Source organism: Petaurus breviceps, unplaced genomic scaffold (genome assembly GCF_028583685.1).
Source record: "Petaurus breviceps papuanus isolate PSGF00001 unplaced genomic scaffold, PetGlider_PUasm1.0 551, whole genome shotgun sequence".
Lineage (NCBI taxonomy): Eukaryota > Metazoa > Chordata > Mammalia > Diprotodontia > Petauridae > Petaurus > Petaurus breviceps.
The window spans coordinates 22,773,756-22,798,924 of NW_027186372.1; the positions used below are offsets into that span (position 1 = coordinate 22,773,756).

The 25,169-nt window shown below is 43.6% G+C and overlaps 2 protein-coding genes across 8 annotated transcripts in view; both read left to right on the forward strand.

Moving 5' to 3' along the window:
• Nucleotides 1–6,071, forward strand: part of C1QTNF2 (C1q and TNF related 2) — a 14,620-nt gene extending 8,549 nt beyond the window's left edge. For 2 of the 5 annotated variants that reach the window (XM_069102437.1, XM_069102433.1), the window contains 2 exons: nt 4,118–4,370; nt 5,281–6,071. In XM_069102437.1, the coding sequence (XP_068958538.1) occupies nt 4,127–4,370; nt 5,281–5,894 (858 nt within the window). In that variant the 5' untranslated portion in view covers nt 4,118–4,126 and the 3' untranslated portion in view covers nt 5,895–6,071. Of the gene's footprint in view, nt 1–559; nt 667–1,764; nt 1,884–4,117; nt 4,371–5,280 lie in introns of all 5 variants that reach the window. The other 3 variants (XM_069102434.1, XM_069102435.1, XM_069102436.1) reach the window with 3 other exon arrangements.
• Nucleotides 6,072–16,030: 9,959 nt separating this feature from the next.
• CCNJL (cyclin J like) overlaps nt 16,031–25,169 on the forward strand; it is a 52,107-nt gene continuing 42,968 nt past the window's right edge. Inside the window, exons 1-2 of one of the 3 annotated variants that reach the window (XM_069102438.1) lie at nt 16,031–16,379; nt 16,624–16,737. In XM_069102438.1, coding sequence (XP_068958539.1) covers nt 16,672–16,737 — 66 coding nt within the window. In that variant the 5' untranslated portion in view covers nt 16,031–16,379; nt 16,624–16,671. The remainder of the gene's footprint in view (nt 16,380–16,623; nt 16,738–25,169) is intronic. The other 2 variants (XM_069102440.1, XR_011171230.1) reach the window with 2 other exon arrangements.

Consider the following 25,169-nt stretch of genomic DNA (forward strand, 5'->3'; position numbering starts at 1 on the left):
AGAGAGAGAGAGAGAGAGAGAGAGAGAGAGAGAGAGAGAGAGAGAGAGAGAGAGAGAGAGAGAGAGAGAGAGAGAGAGAGAGCAAACAAACAAAAAACCTCTACTAGTTTATTTAGGGTAGGGTGCCAAACTGTCAACAGCCCTCTGCCTTGTCATCTTTAGAAAGAAAACTTCTGGGGATACAAGAACTGGGTTTTGACCTGATTTGGATACCACAACCGATCACATAGTTAGCCTAGGTTTAATTCCTGGGAAAGCAATAGTTCATAGGTCACAGAATGCAGGACTAAAAGGGATGCTGGAGATCATCTAATCCAGTACCCTTTGCTTAACAGAAACAGAAACACAGGGAATAAGTAACTGGCCCAGCAAGGTGGTATATGATATGAAGTAAGAAGTGCAGGATTTGAAACCAGGTCCTCTGACTCCCAAATCCTGTCCTTTTCCCACTATATCATTAGTTATTGAAATGCCTAGTAATAGCAGAAATCTAAATATCAGAGGACCTGAATTCTCAGAAAATAATTCAACAGTTTATTATGCACCTATTTGATTCCAGGTTTGGTGCAATGGATAGAGACCTGGCCTGGGAGGCAGAAAAACATGGATTCTAGTCCTGTCATTGATATATACTGACTGAATAACCCTGGACATGTCATTTAATCTGTAAGTGCCCCCGGAACACTCAATGCCCATTGAGAAGGGGCTAATCAGTGGGAATTTCCTCATAGGAAGTTCCCTTCATCATTGAAATCCCAGATCCAGTTTAAAAATAAAAGTCCTAGGAGTTAGGAATATGCAGACAAAATTAAAAGAAATAGTCCCCATCTCCAAAGAGCTTAAATTCTACGAGGGTGATTATAGGCAACAGTCTCTGTTACCCTGACCTACTTGTTTCTTATCTCTTCGCCTTTGTTTCTTCTTCTATAAAATGGCAAGGACCTCCTAAATCAATGACCTCCTAGATCCTTTCAAATTCTATGGTTTTAGAGCTATTGAAAAGCATCCCAAAAGAGTTCAAACAAGATGGTGTTCATAAATTGGCTTGCCACCATGAAGTGCCAGGAACTTGGAACTAACTAAAACCCTAAGGATCCATAATGTGGGACATCAGAGAAGGGTGTGCCAACAGCAAGATCAGAGAGAGAGTATTTGGGAGGCTTGAGCACAAGATGTACAGAGATGAACTGAGGAGAGAGAGGGAGGCACCTCTGGGATTAAGGATGACTATTCTTTTCTGTCCTTCTCTTCCAGATTAAGAAGAAAACTCTAGTTTTCTCATTTCCAAAACAATCCCTGGACTTGGCTTGGGTCTTCCTTCTAGGGCTACTGAGACACTTAATTTCCAAATCATAAGTCTTTTTTTTAAACCTGCTAGTCTCTCCCTTAAAGTAAATAGTCCCTAGTCACTTTCCTTCCCAGAAAGTAAAAGACCACAACTCAGCAATCATAGGGGGGTGGGTAGAGGAAGGAAGGATACCCACTCTTACTTTTGCTTCTTAAATATGAGAAACAAAGGAGAGGTTAATGAGGTACTGGTGTCAGCAGCACTGTAATTAATTAAACAAGGTGGTATGCCCTTTATCTGAGCAGAAGCAAGGGGAAAGCTATCACAGGAGAGGAAGAGAAATAAGGTGAAACAGACGCTTTCTCTTTTTTAATGTTCCCTTCTTCATCGCTCTATCTCTCTTTTTGTCTTTCTCCCTTCTTACCTGTCTCCCTTTCTCTTTAAACTCTAGTAAGTTGAATGTTCCTATCTTCCAGATCTGCTCCAAGAGTTGGGTTCTTTCACCTGCTGTAGTCTGGGAAAACATGGATTCATAGATGATCCAGACAGGGCATACAAATCAAGAAGTGGAAGGCTGCTTTCTTGCTAAAGGAAGGTAAAATTTAGACCAGGAAAGAAGTCATTGAAACCAACCCTCTCACTTTTATAGATGTGAAAACCGAGGCCCAGAAAGGTGAATTCCCTTGACAGAAGTCTTTTTTAGAGAACTTGATTTCATTAGTATAGAGAATTCTCAGAGACGAAACTATATCTACCAAGGCAGGTCAGCATCTGCTTTGCAATATAAAGTCTTAGAACCTAGAGTACTGAGGAGTGCTGTGTAGATAAATATTTATCTTTTTGGGGGGGGAGCAGTACCTCTGACATACTTTGAAATTTAATCTGTAGTATTAACATTTTCTTCATCCCTTTCTTAAATATAGAATCACCACTTTTTTATTTTTGGAGGGTAAGGGCAGTGCAATTGGGGTTAAGTGACTTGCCCAAGGTCACACGACTAGTAAGTGTTACGTGTCTGAGACCGGATTTGAACTCCGGTCCTCCTGACTCCAGAACTGCTCTATTCACTGTGCCACTTAGCTGCTCTTCACACTGAAAATTTAACAAGAAGTTCTCACAAGGCAGTTAGAACTAACTCCAGGAGACCCCTGCTGAGAAATTACTTGCCCAGGGTCATACAGCCAATATGTGGCAAGACTTAAACCTAGGTTCCTCTGACTCTAAGGCCAATTCACTCTGTATTAAGCTACCTTGCCTCTAGCCCAAAGTCACATCCATAATAAATAGCAGACTCCCTATCTATTTTCCATACTAGATGATGGCCACAGTTTGGACAGGGGCAATATCTGTTTCTTGATATTGTTTCTTTCTTCTTCTCTGTTTCTTCTGGATCTTCTCAGACTCATCCCATACCTATTGGCCATAGGGAAAGAACTGGTTTTTCACCTTCCGCCTCTCAGCAGCTGAGTCAGCCTGTAGCCAAAAACAGCCAGACAAAATTAGGGGGCCTAGATGCAGTCCTACAGTAAAGGGAATGAGAAAAGAAAGGGACCAGAGCCAGAGAAAAAGGGAAACATGGAGCCCCAAGCACAGAGGATTGAGGAATGGACCTGATTAGCTGCTGCCAGTTTGTGCCCATTCCAAGTATCATGCAATACTACCTACCATGGAAAGAATTATCAGAAAAATGTGCTTGGGCTGATGTGGCCAACTTTAACATCAGAAAATAAGCAGAGGCAAGTGGGAAAGGCACAGACGATGTAAAATGTCAGTTCTAAAAGGGAAATTATTTGCCTGATGTCTTACTATGGCTTATTAGCCTCTCTGCTACCTGGAAAAGAAGCCTAGCAACAAGAGTGGCCATAGAGGTAGCCAGGGACAGGGCTACTCAGGGGCTGCAGAGAAATGAAAGAGGCTGAGCTAAGGAGAGCCAGATGCCATAAACTGGAAAGCCTGGTAAAATGTCAAATCAGGTTATTACTAAATGCTTAGACCATCTACCTTTATTTCAAACCTTGAAAGAGACAGTGTGTCATAGTGTATAGAACACTGGATCTGCAGTCAGGAAGACCCAGATTCAAATATCCCTCAGCTGTATGACCCTGGGCAAGTCACTTACCCCTTCTGAATTTCAGTTTCTTCCTCTGTAAAATAGGGGTAATAACAGGACTATTTGATAAAAATAGGGCTATTATGAGGATCAAATGAGATAATGTATGTAAATCACTTTGCCAGTCTTTAAACAATATATAAATGTCAGAAATGCTAATAATGGTGATGACATTGATGCTAAGATGGTCATTGTAACAGGTCCTGAATCTTCTTCTGCCCTGGACAAACTTCTCATAGTCTGCTCTGTGGCAGGAAGTACTTTTAGTATTTGGCCCTATATTTGCATAGTGCTTTCCACATCCTCATAATAATAACCCCATGAAAAAAGGGAAGTCAGGCATTATTTTCCTATTTTACCAATAGTATCTCGAGCCCCCATTTACTAACAGTCAGGGTCCATCATCATTAAGCATTATTCTACCACATTAAGAGCAGTCTGGATTAATGGAAACAAAGGCATAAGCATCAGATTCTGCAGTCAGAAGGTAGGAGTATTGTGGAGGCAAGAGTCACAAACGGATGAGAAGCATCTCAGTGAGTTCCTTTAGCCACAGGTGTTAAGTGCATCTATTTCCCTTCTGCTCTCTCCCTATTCCACTCTAGTCCCCTACACTGACACCAGTCCTAGGGGGAAATGCCTGATTTGCCATGCCCTAGGGACAGCTCTTTTTTCTAATAATCTGGCTGACCACGCAAAACTCCTTTGCCTCCCTGCAGGTAGCCATCATGATTTCCTGGGTATTCTTAGTCTGGGCCATCCCCTGTGCTGCCAACCAACTCCTCAGTGCCTTCGCCCAAGGGGAACTCCAGAATGACCCCCCCAAGCTCATCTGCAGCATTCCGGGGCCCCAAGGTCCCCCTGGCCTCCCAGGAGCCCCAGGACTTTCAGGAATGGTGGGCAGGATGGGCTTCCCAGGCAAAGATGGTCAGGATGGGAAGGATGGAGAAAAGGGCGAGACTGGAGAAGAAGGTAAGGGAGAAGGCAAAATAATAATAGTAATAATAATAGCTAGCAGTGATATGCTGCTTTTAGGTTTGTAAAACACTTGACAAATACTACTCCCAACTAGCAATCCCCAGTTCTGTCTTTGAAACACTTGAGAGTGTCTTCATTTATCTCAAGGAACATCATGAAGCTCTCAAAATAAAATTCATGTCAGCTCCCTTTAGCTAAAAATAAAATTTTAAATATTTACATCTATACATAGAGGCAGTGTGATGCAGGGAAAAGAACATTTGGTGCTCATCACAATACCTGGAACAAAACAGGCCCTTTATAAGTGTTTGTTGACCAGTAGACATTGGCTATAAGTAAAGTTGGATCCTGGGCCGACTTAAGAAAAGTGCTCTGTAAAGCATAACATTTTATATTAATGGGAACTATTACTATTTTATGCACACCCAAGTGTTCCAGGCAGAGATTGTTTCCTCGTACTTCCTCCTTGTCCTGTGCCCTAAATGAAGGCAACCCAAGACTCCACTGACCTTTGAGAAGGTACTTCCTATCATTCTCAGTATGCTGGGTAGGCTATTTCCCCTCCTTGGGCCTCAGCTTCCTGTGAAATGAGAAGGTTAAAAGAGATCATCTTCTGCCATCACAAAGCCCTAGACCTGAATTCAAATATGACCATAGATATTTAGTGACTGTGTGACTCTAGGCAAGTCACTTAACCTTTCTGTGTGCCAGTTTCCTCATTTGTAAAGTGGGGATAGAAATAGCACCTACGTCCCAGGGTTATCACGAGGAACAATGAGACAATATAAAGCGCCATAGACATGCTAGTTATTAATAAGATTCCAGCCAGTATCGTGGTTGCTGGGTCTTCAAATACTGGTTGTTGAGTGAATTATCTCCAAGCTGATGCTACTTTGTATTCCAGGTGCTCGGGGACGAATAGGGAACCCAGGGAAACCAGGACCAAAAGGCAAAGCCGGGGCAATCGGACGAGCTGGTCCCAGGGGTCCCAAGGGAATCAGTGGAACCCCAGGAAAACATGGTGCCACTGGGAAAAAGGGGCCCAAGGGGAAGAAGGGGGAGACAGGGATGCCAGGGCCCTGCACCTGTGGGGCTAACAGGGCCAGGTCTGCATTCTCAGTGGCTGTCACCAAGAGCTACCCCAGGGAGAGGCTACCTATCAAGTTTGACAAGATCCTGATGAATGAGGGTGGCCATTACAATGTGTCCAGTGGCAAGTTTGTCTGTGGCTTTCCTGGTATCTACTACTTCACTTATGACATCACTCTAGCCAACAAGCATCTGGCCATTGGGCTGGTGCATAATGGACAGTACCGGATCCGGACGTTTGATGCTAACACCGGGAACCATGACGTGGCATCTGGCTCCACCGTCTTAGCCCTGAAGCAGGGAGATGAAGTGTGGCTGCAGATCTTCTATTCAGAGCAGAATGGACTCTTCTATGATCCTTACTGGACAGATAGCCTATTCACCGGCTTCCTCATCTATGCTGACCAGGATGGTCCCAATGACTTGTAGGAGGTGCTGATGGGAAAAGGAAACCATCACCCAGAGAAAGGGAGCCAGTGAGAACCAATCTCAGGATGGGCTTTGCAAAGGCCCCTTGGAATGTAATGAACATTCCAAGCTCTTGCTGAGCTAACTAATCCCCTCTGCAACTTTTCTCCCACAACATTAAACTTGAGCATTTGAGTAGTTCACTGGTCCTTAGTCCCATTCTTCTCTAGATTGTAGGGATATCTTTCAAAAGTAGACTGAGAAGTTTCCTTGTGTCTATATGAGTTTTAGCAGGCAGCTGTATCCGCTCTAATATTCCCCAGAGCATCAAGAAAGACTTTTTGGGGAGGTCATGGAACAAAATGTCTTATTCAACAAATAAAAAAGAGAAGTTTATTTAAATGTTGAGCCCAGCTGACTTCTTATGGACCTCAAGAGTAAAAAGAGATTGGGGTAAGCAAGCTGCTTGGGCCCAGATCAAGCCAGTTCCAAGGCAGGGATATTCAGTGAGGCCAATGCTAAGGTGTTTGTGACCTAGGGAGAAATCTGGATTCTGTTCTGTTCATGGCCTCTGGAGGAAGAAGTCCACAAATCTAGATCTGGAAATTATCTCACAGGTCATCTAGTGCAGTCCCCTCTTAAAGATGAGGAAATTGAGACCCAGGGGAGTTAACTGACTTGCCCAAGGTCACACAGGTAGTAAGTAAATGTCAGAGATGAGATTTAAACCTAGGTCCTCTGACTCCAGCCCCAGCATTCTTTCCACTTTGCTACCTTGACCCTCCTTGACCTCTCAGGTGGACTTAAGAAATTTGGGGACATGGAAAAATACGCAGGACACACTGCTTCTCAGTCAACACAGGTGAAGGATGATCCCACTGTTGGCTAACCTAGCAGTGGGTGTGGGGTGAGGGGAGCAGGGGTGAAGTTCAACATGGGATTCCACAGTTCTGTTCACATAGGACACATCCAGATTGGTCGGTTATTGACCCTTAGCACTCCAGGAAAAGGCCCAAGTTGTGGTATAGTGGGGGAAGTACTGGCTGGAAAATCTGACTTTTAGACAGGCTAACACCAATTAGCTATGTGATCCCAAGTAAGCTTGTTTAATATCTTTTTTTAAAAAAGGAAACCTTTTTTTGCTTAATCTTTTTAAGCCCCAGTTTCCCTCTCTGCAAAAATATTAAAGACTGTAGAGCTTGGGGCGGCTAGGTGTCACAGTGAATAGAGCACCAGCCCTGGAGTCAAGAGGACCTGAGTCCAAATCTGGCCTCAGACGCTTAACACAAAAACTAGCTGTGTGACCTTGGGCAAGTCACTTAAGCCCAATTGCCCCTCCAAAAAGGAAAAAAAAAGACTGTAGAGCTTGAAGGGACAACAGAGGAACAAGATCCCACATCATTTGACACATGAGGAGGCACAGGGAAGTTAAATCACTTGCCTAAAATTACCCAGTAATAAAGGAGGCAATGGATTAGATCAGTGTTTCTCATCCCCAGCCTTCGGGATGCTGCTGTAAGTTTTTGCAGTCCATAGAATTTATCCTTACTTCTTAAAATGCCTGCACTTAAAAAACTGACTCTCCTCTCCCACTGTCCAGTTTCCACTATTCACACTTTCCTCCTCTTTGATTTCCATTCTCCATTGTTTCCTCGGCCATGCTAAGCCTTCAGAAGGCAGAGTGCCCCTCGATAGAAAGATCAGTCATTTTACCAGTCAGAAAAAAATCACTTGGGTTGGAAAACAAACAGATTAGAAAAACTCTAACATCCATTACTCAGCTGTGCTTTTTAGTTAAATAGGGTGGGCTATATTCTGCCTGCTGTCTTACATTTTCCCTCCAGGGGGCGACTTTCCACCACACAAAATTCTGGAGATGCCGCAAGGCTCATTGGACCTACGCCTAGAGCCTCATTTCTCATTGTCCCGCAGCCCTCTTACCATTCCTTTCTGGGTACAGAGCTGAAAGCAAATGAGATTTCTGGCCCAAAGGTATGGCGTGACTTTGTTCCCTGCTGTGAAAAAATAAAATGAAAAACAAATCACCATTTTTTAACCTCTAACATTTTTTTTTATTGTTTTACATTAAGCTCTAAAGCAAAGGGGAAGTTACCCCAGTACAAGGCAATCCCTAGTTCTCTGTCTTTCTTTGCTATTAGCTAGCTTTGCTTTTAAACTAGGGTCAATCATTTTTATGAGCAGTGTTTTTTAATGGAAAGAAAAACTGGATTTAGAGGAAGCTCATTTGAGTTTGAATCTTGGTTTGCGCTTTATTTCACCTAGATGACATTGAAGAAGTCATTTTACTTCTCTGCATCTTAGGTTGGTCATCTGTAAAATGAGGGGGCTGATTGTTCTCTGTGGTGCCTGCTAACTGATATTCCATGCCCCGAGACAGTAAAATGAGAACTATGAGTACCTTTGGCAAAAAACCTTCTGGAACGAGGCCACTAAATGGAAGGTGAGTCCAGAAATATTACATTTTTAAGGCAGGAGCCTAAGCAGGGATACTTTCTAGCCTCTGGGTATCAATTGCCTTCAAGGTAATGCTGGAAGATATAACTCCAGTTCTTGAAATCTCATAAATACAAATGGGCAGATGAATTTAGTGGGTGGCTTCTGACATATCCAACCCTCCTGTTAAATTCCAAAACATAGCTCTTTGTTTCTGCTGAAGACAAGTTAGACAAATATTATTAGGTTACTTGGGCTTGGGCTAAAAGTCTGTAATGCCAAATGCTGCCTGTGAACAGAGGAAAGAAGATACGTGATCCCTGTTTTGGAAGAATTAATTTTAATGGGGGAAACATCCCCCAGACCAGAAGGCACATACCAGTGGGCAAAGGCCTGTATTCTTCTGTCATCACTATGGAGATACAGCATCAAAGAATGGGAAAATGAACTGAACTTGGAGTCAAGAGGTCTGGTTTTGATTCCCAGTTCTGATACTTAACAACAAAATACTTACAGTCTCTGAGCATAAATTTTTTAATCTACAAAATAGGAATTCTAAATTGTTGCACCTGCTTTAGAAGGCTGTTGTGAAGATCATTATAAAGACAAATAAAAATAGCAAAGACAGCTTGGCTGAGTGGATGGTGGAGCTGGCCTCAGTCAGGAAGACCTGGGTTCAGGTCCTGCCTCTGACATATACTAGCTGTCAAACCCTGGACAAGTCATTTAAACTCTTGGTATCTGGGTAACTTTAAGACTGTAAATTATAGTTGCTACTCTGCATCAGTGAAGAGGGCCTTTTCATCCAGTGATCCTATACTAATGAAATTACAGGCCCAAGAAAAAAACAAACCAATAACTAACCACAATACACTAAACATACATACATAGCCCTTCCACAAGATAAAATGCCTTACAGAGGTATTTTGATAGTACATGCCCCTTTTCTCTTCTTACTTTCACAAATAAATGTAACATCTCAAATGGAGAAACATACTTGTGAAAGTGGAACAGGTTCATGGACAGATTTGCATTCTGTTCTCCTTGTCTGAGGCTCTGAGAAACCGTGGCTGTTGAACACACACACACACACACACACACACACACATTCTTATACCTTGACTTTCCCAGAGAGAGCTCAAAAGAGCTCTCCCAGGAAGTGTCCCAGGCTGGCTTTAAAAAACACAACAGTTTATTAAAACTATTACTTATTAGTATCATTTTGCCTAACACCTTTCCCTGGTTGAGATGCCAGAAACCATTCGTCACCAGAGTTTCTGATTTTTGTGAAATGGCAGATGGATTTCAGAAATGCCTGGGCAACGGAATCTGTTTTAAGGCAAAAGGAAAGAAAGCCAAGCCCCTCTATAAAGCTGAGGCACTGAGCTCCACATCTCCTTTCATCTCTGGCTTAAAACCAGAGCACTGATGTGTTGAGAGGATCATAAATAAGACAGAATTAGTAGAAGCAGGCACTGGATGCAGGGCACAGTAGTAAACACCAGCTTTGTTGGTCATGGATGCCAGGGGTCTGGTCTGCTCCTATCCATGGCAAATGCTATGTGAGCATTGGATCTAGACTCTAGGAATTTCAGGGCTTCAGCTAGGCAATGAGGAGGGCTAAGCTAAAGGCTCTCCAAGGTCCCTTCTGGCTCTGACTCTTTATCTGATCTATGGGTGATAGCTCTCCTTTCCATCAGCCAAGTTAGCATGATATAGTGGAAAGAAGGCTGCAGTTTGAGTGCTTTCTCTAGAATTTACTCTCAGTGTGACCTTGGACAAGTCACTGCCTCTAAAAAAAAGAACAGCTTGGACTAGATGGCCTCCAAGGTCCCTTCTGGACAGCTCGGTAGTGTAGTGGATAAAGTACCTTGTCTACAGTAAAGAAGAGTTAAAACCTGACCTCAGACACTTACTAGCTATGTGACTTTGGGCAAGTCACTTAACTTTTGCCTCAGTTTCCTCATCTATGAAATGAGCTGGAGAAAGAAATAACAAACTATTCCAGTATCTTTACCAAGAGAACTCCAAATAGGGTCACAAAGAACCGGAGGTATCTGAAAACCACTGACCAACAAGAAGAAGGTCCCTTCCAGTTCTCCACCTGTAATCCTGTGATCCTGGCAGTTTCCAGATCTAACTCCACGACAGTCCTATGAAGGTACCAGAGTATGTAGCAGACACAGCCTTGTTCACATGCCTGCTACTCTAGGAAGCTCTCTCCTCAGGTATTAACTAAAGCTAAGGGCTACAGGCTATCATAAAAACATATAAAGCTGTTCTTTAGGGTTGTCTTCAGCTCTAATACTCATAGGGTTCCAAAGAAGAGAAGAGATATCAAAGCGGTTTTGTAAAGTATGAGTGCTATAAAAACCTAAGGGACTGCTCTATTGGGGGGCACGAAAGCCACCTTAGCAGGTGCCAGGGGCTTGTCCCAGCCCTCTGGTGTAAGTCACCTTTATCTTCCAGGTCACTGATTCCTGATCCTCATTCACTTGGTGTCTCTGCCAAGCCAGGATCAACTGAAATGACCCTGTGAAGATCCCAGATGCCTCAGGAAGCACCAGGCCACAGCAGGACACAGGGAGAGCGACTTAAAGGAACTTCTGGCTCAGGGCCATTCAGGCAGGCCCCAACTGTCTGGCCACTTTTTACTATCCAGTTTAGAGTCCCCTTCCTGTTCATTGTCTGCTGTGATGGGAGGGGGGAAGCCAGGGACTAGGAGGCTCAGAGACTTTGAAGTTAATGACTTCTTTTCATTTCTCCCTGCCCGGGTCTGGCCAGTTCTCAGCAGCCCTCCCATTGTTCCTAGCGGCTGTTTCCATAGCATTCCAAAGCTCCAGGAGAACAGTCTCCTACTAAAGACAGCCTCCCCTCCTCAACTGTGAGTGAGTGAATGAATGAATGAATGAATGAACGAATGAATGAAAATAGCATTTATTAAGTACTTTCTATGTGCTAAGCACTGTGCCAAGTACTGGGCATACAGAGAAGCAAGAAGTCACATTCTAATTGGAGAAGACAGCCCTTGTAAGAGTTCAGCTACAGGGTTCGAAGCAGATGGAAACACGGAGAGTCCTAAGGGCAGATAGGATGGCCTAGAGATCCTTATGAGTCTGTGGCAGGGTAGATAGTAAGGTCAGCTGGGCCTCCATCTTATCAGAAGGTTTGAGGTACTCTGATCAATCTAATGGTGCACAATAATACCAAAGGACTCGTGATGAAAAATGCTATCCACCTCCAGAGAGAAAACGGATGGACTCTGAGTGCAGACAGAAGCATATTTTTTCACTTTATTTTTCTTTCTTTTTTTTTTTTGTTGAAACATGGTTAATATGGAAATGTTTTACAAGACTTCACATATATAATGGATATCATATTTTGGGCTTACTCAATGAATCGGGGAGGAAGTGGAGGGAGAGAGAAAATCTGGAACTCAAAATTAAAAAAAAGAATGTTAGGAAAAGAAAAAAGGATTATAGTGGATGTTTCCTAGGACATCCAAGGAAATTTATGACACTCTTCCTGCCCAGCCACCCTGGGTGGGGTCTGGAAGGCCCCAGAGGGAAGGGAGGAGGGGACAGCAGTGCCCTTGGTGATGGCTCTTCCCACCTGACCTCCCCATAGGGTGCAGGCGGGCGGGCGCAGGGGTAAGGGGAGGGAGGGGAGAAAAGAAAGGAGGAAGGGTACTCCCTGCCCCACCCCACCCCATCCCCTCAGCTGCATAGGATCTCTTTATTGTGGAGCCTCCTTCCCTTAGGGCTATAGCAAGGATGGAATTAGAGGTTTAAAACCTACCCTGTATTGAGGTCTTTTTGGTAAACCCAAAGTTCAGCTTCCTGGGTGGGTCCAGACAGACTCAATGATTCAGTTCAGCCTTGAACAGCATTATATACTAGTCACTAGAAGAAATATAAGATCCCCAGAAAAATTGCCCCAGTTCCTGCAGGATTCCGTTTTGGAACTCCAGAACATGAACCTTGATGCATGGCCGATGACTGAATACCGTTAGGTCCCTTCAACATGAATAAGAAATTTCCTGAAGTAGGTTGTGGTTCAATCATTCTTCTGTTGTATCTGACTCTTCATGATCCCGTCTGGGGTTTTCTTGGCAAAGAGACTGGAACAGTTTGCCATTTCCTTCTCATTTTACAGATGGAAACCAAGGCAAAAAGGGTCACACATCTAGGAAAATATCTGAGGTCAGATTTGAACTCAGGAAGATGAGTCTTCCTAACTCCAGGCTTGGGGCTCCATTCACTATACCACCTGGTTGTCCTACAGCCCCGATAAGGGATCTAATTATAAACTCAACTAACTATTTATATCTAGCTGGCCCCAGACTCTATTTCCCAACCCATTCTTCCACCTAAAGCAATCATCAGCACTCTTTTTTTTTAACCTTTAGTTCTGTGCTCAGCTATCAAATCAATACTACTAGGTATTAGTAGTTGACTGTCTCACCTAAGGTGACTCGGCTAGTAAAAGTGGAAGGCAAAATTTGCACCCAGCTCTTCAGGTCGAAAAGTCCTTCCCCCTCCCTATGATAAGCCTTCTCTCTGCTCAATTGTTTCACTAAAATAATCAGTCACAGAATTACTAACCAAGCATACCACATAGCCACATGTATTGATGAACTTTAGCAGATTTATATACTTGGAAGAGAAACCTTGAAACTTGATATACCATTCCAAGTACCCTATCTGGGCCCCGCTCCCACTCCCAATCATTCTAGTGCTGGGCTTGGAGTCAGGAAGACCGGAGTTTAAATTTGACCCAGACACTTAGTTGTATGACCTTGGGCAAGTCACTTAACTTCTGTTTGCTTCAGGTTCCTTATCTGTAAAATGGATGTAATAATAGCACTCACCTCTCAGGGTTGTTGAGTGTAAAATGAAATAATAAATGTGACACCATTAAGACAGCTCCTGTCACAATATAAAGAGGCACAAGTAAAAGAGCACCTTTTCAAAAACTGAAGAAAGGATGACCTGGAAGGGAATTAGGTTGAGGGGATTTTGAATATAGAGTTGGGGAGAAAAGAAAGGTTGTGACAGATGACCTCAAATGTTTTATAAGTGAAGTCTGAAGTAAGGCCCAAAGGATGAGAATGTGGGAAAGGGTCATGGGGTGGCTTGAGGAAAGCAGAAGAGATTTGAGGAGAATGGGAGAGGGATTCAGTCAGAGAAGAGTAAAAAAAGATTGTCATGAAGCAGTGAGGGTCCAAATGAAATAACATAACATTAATTTGTCATGGACCCAACGATATTTATCACATAAATTGAAATTCCCAAATATAAATGAAGGCAATGAAGAGAAGAGGAGCCAGGTACTAAGCTCCTTGAAAAAGGAGAGAGTGAAAGACCTCCGGTCCAGGAGAAAAAAAAGCCACCATTATCTGGGTAGGGAGATCTGTCTAGATATAGTAAATCTTAAGGGGGAAGTAGCTGAGTGATGGTGAAAAAGCATCAAAATTCTTCCCTCTGGCCTAGTGTGTGGCAGCCACCCAGTGCTGTTTGGGGTGGCCAGAGCTGCAGGTCTTAGGGCCAAAGATTAAAGGGAGTTTCCCTAATTGCAAAGAGCAGCTAGGTGTCCCTGGGGATAGATTGCTTGTCGGGAGTTAGGAAGATATCTTTCTGAATTCAAATCCACCCTCAAATACTTACTGTGTGACCCTGGGCAAGTCACATAATGCTGTTTGCCTCAGTTTCCTCATTTGTAAAATGAGCTGGCGAGGGCAGCTAGGTGGTGCATTGGCCCTGGAGTATCGGAGGACCTGCTTTCAAATCTGGCCTCAGACACTTAACACTTACTAGCCCTATGACCTTGGGCAAGTCACTCAACCTCAATTGTCCCACCTTCCCCCCTGCAAAAAAAAAAAAAAAAGAGCTGGAAAAGGAAATGGCAAACCACTCTAGTATCTCTGCCAAGAAAAGCCCAAATGGGGCCATAAAGAGGCAGACATGACTGAAAAAAAACAAAAAACAAAACATGACTGAGCAGTTTTCCCTGATTGCAAATACATGTGCGAGAGGAAACGTTATAATATGAAGGATTGATTATATGTGTGTGTATTATGAAGTTTCTTAATAATTGATTGGGTCTTCCATTAAGTATGGAATGCAAGGAAGGGCAGGGTAAAATGATGTATTTGGTGCTTCCTTTCTGTTTTGGTACCTCTTGGAACAAAATACTCAGAATATCTGAGTTAACAAAAGATTCACGTTGGGTAAAGATTCTCAACTCTGATCTTTATCCAGGATACCTGGATTCAGCTGAGACGTTCCTCATCGTGGTCTATCAGTCAAGCATCAAGGAGCCCTTTGTGGGGTCTCGTGTTTTGTTTTTTTTATTCCAGAGGCTCCGGGTGTATTCTGTGACTTCCCCATGCCTGGTATGCTCTGCCTTCTATGATCTGAATACAATCTTCCCTGCTTTCTTTAAGTCCCAACTAAAATCCCACCTCATATTGGAAAATTTCCCTATCCCTTCTTAATTCAAGTGCCTTTCCTCTGTTAATTATGAATAATTATTTCCAATTTATTCTGTATATAGCTTGCTTTGCATATATTTGTTTCTACATTTTCTCCCCCAGTAGATAGTAAGCTTCTTGAGGACAGGGACTGCTTTTTGCCTCTTTTTGTATCTCCAGCGCTCAGTATAGTGCCTGGCACATACTAGGCGCTTAATAAATGCTTATTGAACTGAATTTGGAGGAGACCTGGAACCCTTGGCCTGAGACTTATTTCTCCAAGCTAACTAAACTTTTCAAGGAAAAACTAGTCTAACCAGCATCTGATAGGGCCTTAGATAACCTTCCCACCACCATTAGGTGAGGAGGTGAGAAGAATGGGGCTGATAGGAACGAGGATGAGAGAGGGGAGAGGGGTAGTCTGGTAGAGTCCTTTGATTCGGGTTTCCAGGTTTCTTCTCCTTTACCTCAAAGTATTTAAATCTACTAGAATCATTAACTTATGCGGCCACGCGGTATGTTCGGTGATCCCTTGATGAACTATTCTAGTATTAGGATGGCGTTAAGGCTCCCTGTAGAGAGGAGGCTTGTCATAGGGTAGGGTCTTCTGTAGAGGGGCGGGGAGGGAGCTGGAGGTGGGGTGGAGTCCGTAAGATCTGGGTGCAAGTTCTGCTTCCACCTCCTACTAGCCGAGAGACCTTGAGTAAGTTTCTCCAGGTGGCTGTCTTAAGATAACTGCCTGTAGATGAAATCCGACGTCCTCACCTAAAAGAGAAGAAGGGGAGCTCCAAGGGGTCTCGCTGATCCAGAAATTGTTTTATTGGAGCGGGTAGAAGCCAGCACGCCCCAGGCTCCAGCTCTAAGGGTTGCAGGAAAGAATTTCAGACAGATTTCAGACCACCTTGGATGGACGCTTCCCCAGAGCCGGAGGCGCCCGCAATGGGACATTTCCCAAAGAAGGTTAGCAATTTTATGCCACCCTGCCATACCCAGAGTGGGATGCAAACTTGGAAGGGGTCAACAGCCTGGGGATCGGGGCTTAGGGCGGAAGCTTAGCGCTTGAAGGAAAGGGAGAAGGCCCAGCAGCGCCTGAGACTGAGGACTCTGAAACTTAATGCGGCGTGGGAAGGCGAGAGAGAGCTTGGGGGCGGGGCTGGGAGAAGGGAGGAAGAGAGACTACAATCCCCATCAACCCTCGGGGATTCGGGGAGGCCGGGCATGCGCCGGGGACGGCCCCCAACTCCCTCAGGGAGGGAGGGAGGGCCCCGGCGACCGCTGCCGGGGCTGGAGTCCGCTGCCGCGGGACCCTTGTGCGCTGGGGCACAGGGGGCAAAAGGGGGCCGCTGGCCGGCGTTGGGGCCAAGCGTGCGCGGCCGCGGAGCGGAGCCAGGTCTGGTGCCGAGCTCCCGGAGTGGCCGGGCGGGGAGGCTGCCCACCCCGGAGCCTGCCGCCCGGACCGGGATGCGTGAGTTTCGCCCAGGCTCCCCGGGCAGGACGTGGGAGTAGGACAAAGGCTGCCCGAGGGGGCGGGGAGAGCAGCTGCCCGGAGCGCCAGCCCGGGGCTCAGCTAACGGCGCCGGGCAAGTTTTCTTCACTCTTTCCCACTTTGCAACTTGCAAAAACAAGAACCAAACCAAACCCCAACCCGGAACCCCTGGAGAGGAGTAAAGGGGGGGGGGGCGAAATGGGGGCGGGGGAAGGTGCCCAGGCTTCGAGGGACGCTGCACCAGGCAGGAGAAGGTGGCGGGGCGGGGGGGGGGGGGCTCGGGACCGGCGAAGTGGGGCGCCCCACAGCCCCGGTGAACGTTGTCTCTCCGTGCCCAGGTGCGCCTTGAGATCGCCGGCAGCCCCGAACCCCAGGAGAGAGAAGCGATGATGGATGAGCGATGGTGGGAAGGACACCTGGCACTGGATGTCCACCGCACGCTCAGAGAAAAGGTCAGTGTCTTGCCGCCGCCGCCCGCCCTCCCTCCTTTGCCGGCGGAGCTGTTTTTTAGGGGTGACTAGATTGTTGGCTCTCCCTTTCGCCCCCCCACGGTGGTCCTTAAACTCAGCTCTGCTGGGTGAGAGCTCTGAACTCCGGCTTTTCTTTTATTCGTGGTCTCTGTCCTGGCTCGTTTATTGTCCGAGATCTCAAATGAGGCAGAACTGTCTTGCGAAATTCTAGCCAGACCTCTGTGCCTATTGATAACTTTTGATGTTTACAAATTAGGGACCTTCAAAAGCAAAAAACAAAAGACAAAAAATGCCCTCTTAGAAAACAACTCATCGCCGTGGGATGTTACTCTGCATCCAGGGGCTGACTACCCAACCCACAAGCCAATTAAATTGACTGTTGCAGAAGCCTTGGGGGAAAGAAAGCTAGGCTGTTAGTATGGGAGACACAAAGCCCGGTGGCCAAGGCTAGTGGCAGAAGGGGGAAGCAGGTGGGGAAAGGTAACCAAACATTCAGCAAGATGAAATATGATCTCTATCCCACCCTCTCTTCTCCACCCCCACCCCCACCCCCATCTCCATATGGGCATTGGAAAACTAAAATGGAATAGATATGCCAGAAGCACCTGTCTGTGCTAGTACCACCATTTAAAACTGATCAAGGATTTTTCTACTAGAGTGTAAGTAATTGGTGAGGAAAAATGGATTTTTTTCCCCAATGGCATAGACCCACTCCTCAGGAAATAGAACTTAGAGACTCCTGATCTAACCTTAGCTTTGACTTCCAGTGGGCCTGATAACAGATTTCTCTTATCTGACTTGAGAATGGGAATAGGAGCTCCTGAGTATTTTCTTCTACTTGAAGAGTAATTTTATTTAAACCAGTTAAAATGTTTGTCTAAGTTCTATGTGTTGGAAAGTCTTGGAATTTTTTTTTGTAACCTTAATTGTGTTTTCTCTTCAACACCCATGTGGTATCAATAGTTAAACTCTGTTTAGAGGGAAAAAACTATTTTCCTTTGTGAGTTAAAAAATTAATGAACAGCTCATCCTGGCATTTCAGGTGAGAGTAGCTATATAAAATTGATCTTACCATTATTAGTGCATCCCTGCACCATTTCTTTATTGCCAGTAAAGTTCTTTCCCTCAGACCTTTTTAACAGATGTTAAAATAATGAAATAAAGTATTGTGGAATAGTAGGTCCAAGTTCCACTTCTGACATTACACATCACTCTCAGTGCCTCAGGCAGTAATATACTATGGGCTGGCAGAGAAAGTACCAACCTGCATTGGTAGAAGGAATTTCCTTATCCAGGAGTTTACCCAGTATTAATGAAATCACAGATCTCTTCCCTATGGTTCCCTCTATCCTTAGGTAGATCACAGATTTAGAGGAATAAGGGAATTTGGAATTCTTCTAATCCAACTCTCTTCCCCACATGGGAAGCTAAAAGGCAAAGGAAGAATCTGTTCGTTGAGCCTTGACTAGGGAAGTGAGGATAATCCCCGGGCCAGGGGATGTCCCACTCTTCTGGAGGGTTTATACTTTTGAGTCTTTCCCTGTCTTGAGTTTTCACTATCATCCAACTCTTATTGTTCTTGGAAAAGCCACATTCTATGGAGTGTTATAGTTGAAAGGACCTTAGAAGCTGTTTAGTATCACACTTAGTCTTATAGTTGAGGAAAACAGATACAAAGCTATTAAGTGACAAGTCAACATTTATTAAGTCATGCTGTCTTGCCAAGGACTGTGAATGCTAAATACTAGGGATATAAAGACTAAGTGACACAGTTCCTGCCTTCATGGAGTTCAAAATCTAATGGGAAAGAATTATCTAAGCCACTGCTTTAAGTAATAATACTTAATGCTATAATGTGAGTGACCAGTAGCAAATTTTGCAATATTAGGGCTACAGACATATTGGTCCTTGCCCTTTTGAAAACTGAAGTTGTAATTGAATCAGCTCAGTATTGCTGTGTGAGAAGGGGAGAATTAGAATAAGGGTTTTCTGCAAACAAGGTCAATATGCCTTCATAAATAGTCACACCAGAGCTCTTCCACATGGAAGAGAGTGAAGCAAAGTAGCCCACACAGGGATTAGTCCCATGACCTTGACCTCAGTAGAACCAGGGTCTAACCACCTAAACCAGTCAGCCTCATCAGCTTGGGTAATGGGGAGTTGACTGGCCACTGTGATCTGGAAACATTCTTTCTCTTCTTCCATTCTGGGAGACCCTTTCCAGGTTCCCTGACCCTCCTTCCTTTTCAGACTAGTGGGGCCATGCTTCACTTTGGCCGGGTGGTCACATGCTCTAAACACTAAAATTCCTCCTTCGTCTCTGGCCTCATTAACTTGACTGTGATTAGGAGCAGGCTTGAGAGGCTGACATCTGAGCTCTGCTTGGGAGAGCTGGGACCCTGGAGCTTCTTCCAGCTCAGTGCTCTGGGATGAAGGGAGGGAGAGGAGAAATCGTGATGAGGAGGTGCCTAAAAACCTTGGGAGTTCAAGTCTAGAGGCACTTTCTCACGGTCTCAGTTGATTCTGCAGTGTTGCTATGTACGGGGGAGAATTAGAATGAGGATTTTCTGCAAGGTCACGATGCCTTCCTAGTCACACCAGGGCTGTTCAGTTTAACCTTGAGTTACCTTTGACTCTTCTCAGCCCCTCATCCCACATGTCCCATCAATTGCCAAGTTAATGTTGTTTCTGCCTCCACACATTTTTATCCAGCCCCTCTTCTCCATTCCTACTGTAACCACTGCCCTTCAGTCCCTCTTATCACCTTACCTAGGTGATTTTAATTGCCTCCTAACTGATCTTCTTGCTTGGAGTGGATCTCCCTTTTCAATCTCTCCTTCAAACCACTGCTTGAGTAATTTTCCTAATGTTCTACTGTGATGTCAGTGGGTATCTCCACCTTGGTGTCCTGTAGACCCTCCAAAGTCAATAAGTACAAAATAACTCATTGTTTTGCCTCCTCTTCCCAAGCCCATCTCTTTGATCATCCATTCTCTTTCATCTTCAATTTCTCCTTATTTACTGGCTCCCCCTCCCTTAACTCCCCTTAATGCTGTCACCCCTCAGTCTTTCAGCCTATATCTTTTATCCCTTCCTGGGCAAACTTCCAAGAAAAGTTATCTGTACTTGGTGCCTCCACTTTTTCACCTTCTGAAATTGCCTTCACTTCTGAAACTTCTCCATTTCTCCAATATTAGTAATAAACTATTTGATAAATCTAATGACCTGTTCTCAGTTCTCATCCTTCTGGACCTCCCTGCAGCTTTCGATACCTAGCTGCTCCCCTACTTCTGAATCCTCTCTTCTCCCACCTTGCCTTCTGTAATACTGCTCTCTCTTGGTCTTCTTAACTGCCTCTCTCTGATTTTCAGTGTCCTTGGCCGAATCATCATATATGTCCTACCACCCAACTATGGAGATCCTCCAAGGCTTTGTCTTTCTGTCTCTAGATTTCTATTCATAGATTTGGCTTTTATATCACCTAGACATTGTATCCTTCTCTCCCAGACAGCCATCCTCTGTTTTCTAAAAGAGAAGAAAGAAAAAAAGATCTGTAAAACTAATCCAATATATTTTTGAAAAAGATTAATTTTATAATTAGTGCTTCACTTCCATGGTCCCTCACTTCTACCAAGAAGAAGGGGAAAAAAGGTTCCTTTTTAAAAAATCTGTTCAGCTTTCATGGACCCAGAGATAATCTCTCTCCAGATAACTACCAACACTATATACCTAGCCCTCCTGTCAGGCCTCACCAAATGCCTCCTAGATAATCACCTGGATTTCTCCAGGTTCCTCAAGCTCAATATGTCCAAAATGGTTCATTCCAGCCCCCCTGACTGGAGCACAGTACCCCAGCAGCACAAAAATGCTTATTCCTTTTCCATAAATCCACCCCTCCACCAAACTTCCCTATCTCTGTTAGAAGCATCCCAACCTTTCCAGTCCCCCAGATTTGAGACCTGGGGTCATTTTAGACTCTTTACTCTCCCTTACCACCTCCATATTTGGTAGGGCTTATAAATTCTGCCTGAGTTCAAATCCCATCTCAGGCACTTGACACTTAACTGTGTGAGCTTGGGCAAGTCACTTAACCCCAACTGCCTTGTTTTCCACCCTCCAAAAAAAAAAAAAAAGAATGAAGTGAAATGATTACTAGGAGGAATTCAGAGAAATAGGGAAGATCTCTATGAACTGATGAAGACTAAAGTTATGGAGAGTTCCCCCTGTCTAGGCTGGCAAAATCTCTCACAAATTGGGCATGGTAGGGTGAGACATGCCAACCCTCCTCTGCCCACAGCTCTTGCTGCATCTGGAGACATAAGAAAAACATAGCACTTTACTTTGGACATAGGAAGGATCTCAGTTTTCCATGTTCCCCCTATTTCTTGCAGAAGAAATCTCAGAAATTTAGCATTATGCTCACAATGTTCCCTAATTCAAGTTTTCTAAACAATTGTTATATCCAGAGCCACTGTACTAACTCCTCAGCCTGACATTTGAAGCCCTTCCAGTGTGGCTTCGGCCAACCTTTCTAGACTTACTGCACATGCTTCCCTTCAATCACTCTGTACCATCCGAACTGACTTGCTTTATGATTCACCTCACTGAACTACATCTCTGACCTCCAGACAGTTCCCCACCATCCCTGCAGAGCACTCCCTCCTCAATTTTTTGCTTTTCAGAATCTTTAGCTTTCTTCCAGGTTTAACTAAGATTGTCTTAAGGACGTGGAATTTTCCCTGATTCCCCCTGAGAATGAGGGTTCTTCTCTTTCTCAAATTAACTTGCACATAATAATAATACTAATAGCTAGAATTTATGTAGTGTCTATGGTTCTGATTCCCCCTGGGAGTGAGGGTTCTTCCCCTTCTCAAGTTAACTTGCTAATAATAACAATGATAATAATAATTGTTAGCAATTATATAATGCCTGCAATGTTCTGATTCCCCCTGGGAGAAAGGGTTCTTTCCCTTCTCAAATTAGCTTGCATATAATAACTAGCATTTATATAACACCTACTATATTCCAGGCACTTTATTAAAGGTGTTAGAAATATTGTCTGTGTAAATGTTGCATGCCTCCAAGTAGAATGTAAGTGTGCTCATCAAGGGCAGCAACTATTTTCTTGTTTTAGCTTTTTATCCCCATCACCTAGCATGTAATAATTGCTTAGTAAGTGCTTGTTAGATTGAATTGGCATAATGGATAGGGTGCAGGACTTCAGTTAGAAAACCTGTGTTCAAAATCCTACCTCAACAAAACAAAACAAAACAAAACAAAAAAAAAAAAACAGGGGCAGCTAGGTGGAGCAATGAACAGAGCATTGGCCCTGGAGTCAGAGTTCAAATGTGGCCTCAGACACTTGACACACTAGCTGTATGACCTTGGGTAAGTCACTTAACCCCAATTGCCTTGCCTTCCCCCTTCCAAAAAAAAATCCTACGTCATACTACTATATGAGATCATGAGTAAGTCAGTTTATCTCAGTTTTCCTACTTGTAAAATAGACTTAGTACTTAAATTATCTCATGTTCCTGTGAAGAAAGCACATTTGATAGCTTAAGATGCTTTATGAATGTATTACTGTTTAAACCGCTTTGGTGATAGTCCTTTATGTTCTGAATAAAATTTAAATTCTAGACCTCTTGCAGGGGTTCTTGAACTGAGGTCTATGACCTTTTAAACACCTTCTCTTGGCCCCATCCAAAAATATGTTTCTAATTTTGCGTGTTAGTCCATCATGTCTCTGCCTGACACATAGTAGGTGCTTAATAAATCTTGAATGATGAGGTGGACAGTTTTCTTCATCAGTCTTCTAGAATCATGGTTGATCATGGTGTTCACAAGAGTTTTGTGTCATTCAGAATTGTTAGTTTTTATGATATTGATGTTACAGTATAAATTATTCTGATTCTGCTCACTTCACTTAGCATTAGTTTATACAGGTTTTCCCAGTTCTCTCAGGAATGATCACTTTCCTTACAGCAGAATAATATTCCATTCAGTTCATATTGTTCAGTCACTCCCCTCCGTTCTTTGCCACTACTAAAAGAGATGTTATAAATATTTTTGTACATAATGCTACCTTTTCTTGTTTTCTTGATCTCTCTGGGGGTACTGCCTACCAGAGGTCAGAGGACATACACAGTTTATTAACTTTTAATGCAGATTACAAATTGCTTTCCAGAGTGTCTCGACCATTTCACAGTTCCATTAGCAGCACATCAGTGTGCCCAAAGTAAATTTGTCATTCACATATTTAGTCCACTTTGCCAGTCCTACTGGTGTAAGGTGGAGCCCCAGAGTTACTTTGGTTTGCCTTTCTCTACTAATGATTTAGAGCTTTTTTTTCATATGCCTATAGTTTCTTTCCTTGAGAACTACCCATTCATGTTGTTTGATTACTTATCAGTTTGGCAGTGGGTCTTATTATTAGAAATCTGAGTCAGTTCTTGTTTACTTTAGAATTGAGATCTTTATGCAAGAAACTTGATGTGGTTTCTTCTTCCCAGTTAAGTTTCCCTTCTCAGTTGTATTTGTACAAAACCTTTTTGATTTTATGTAATCACTGTCTATTTTGTCTTCTGTGATCCTCTATTCCTTGTTTGGTCATAAATTCTTCCCCTATTCATAGATCTGAATGGTAATTTCTTCCTTATCCCTCTAATTTGCTTATGATGTAACCGTATCTAGGTCATAGAGCCATTTCGAGTTTTTCTTGGTATATAAAGTATGAGATACTGGTCAAAATCTAATTTCTTTCATATTGCTGTCTAGTTATCCCAGACATTTTTGTTAGATAGTGAGGCTTTATATAACCTGTTGGTTGTTTTTTTTTTTTTCATTTTGATAACTGTATTTCAATACAGTCTATTTCCTTTGTCATTCTGTGTGTTTAAAGACCTGAGAATGAGTCGATAGACATCAACCAGATTGCCAAGAGGGTCCACAACACACAAAAAAGTTAAGGACTCTACATTCTGGTTCCAGCTTACCTGTCCAGCTTTCTATTCCTAAATTCCTGACAAATTGAACTGTGTTCCATCCCTAATCATGCTGCCATCTCTTGTCCCTGTGGTTTCATTTATGCCCCCTGACCGATGTTTGAATTAGCCCACCCCTCCTCAACCTGAAGTCAGTCCCTCACTTTCTTCAGGGTCCATCTTATCCCAAAATGAAAGGTCCCTCCTTCCTCAGATTTCTCTGTACTTTGCCCAGCTTCCAACCTCCTTCATTCTCTTCCATCTTGTACCTGTATCTAATACCCAGATCCCAGTTAGGCTAAGGGTAAACATATCTATAGTGACTTACTACGTGTAGCATTTCATAGGATCTAGAGGTCAAAGAGACATCAGAGGTCATCCAGCCTATCCCCCTCATTCTATCAATAGGAAATCTCGATGCTCCATGAATGTGTGGTGCAGGGTGGTAGAAAGAAGGTCTGATTTGCCATCAGGGAATCTGAACTTGAACTCTAGCTCTGCTCCTCAGTACCTTTGTGTTCTTTAACAAGTTACAGTTTCTCTGAGCCTCAGTTTATATATCCGTGAGATTTAGGGGCTTACAACTGGATGACCTTTGAAGTTATCCATGTGAAGTCACCATGCCATTTGTGAATTTGCATTTAGTTAAGAACAGAACTACGAGGGACAGTTAGCATTTAGCAGTTCCACATAACCAAAACAATTTAAGCACTTAAAGCTTCGATTTTAAATGCACTGAGTTCAAAGGATAACAAGGTCATTTTGGCCCGAAGTAGGTTAGTTCTAGTTTAAATGCTATATCTGTCCTCTCTAGATTGATTGGCTGGTCTCTGAGGAAAAGGTTGGAAAGAAACTTCCCAGGAATGCTCAATGCCGGTTTTGTCTTGCTTAGGCCTTTAGCAGCAGGTGGTCTCTAAAGAAAGGACTTGAGCCACAAGGCCTGACAGTGGATGACAGGTTAGCCTTGAGTAACCTGGGAATAAAAGCTTGCAATTTGTCACACAGGGCTCAATGAATATCTGCTAGGCTGCCAGAAGGAAGTGGTTTTCCCCTTATCAGATATTGCCCTCAGCAGGTGGGCATAATTAGAAAATGACCTATTAGAGGAGGAGCAGATGCACTGGTCAGGACCAAAGTACAATTAAGGATCTTAAGTAAGTAGCTGTAAGGGAAAGACATGACACACACACTTTGGAAAATAAAACAAAATGCTGGCTTTCATTTCTTTCACTAAGCTTTTTAGTAGCTAATAAATAGGCTGGTAGATAGACTTGAGTTTTATCTGACCTTTCAATCAGGAAATGCCCACCTTTCTGGAAAGAATGTTTAAGAATCCTTTGCATAGTGATTTAACAAATATTAGTCTCGTAAGAGACCTCCAGCTTAGAAAGGTTTGCAGATAATCTGCTTTTGTCAGAGTTCTGTCTTCAT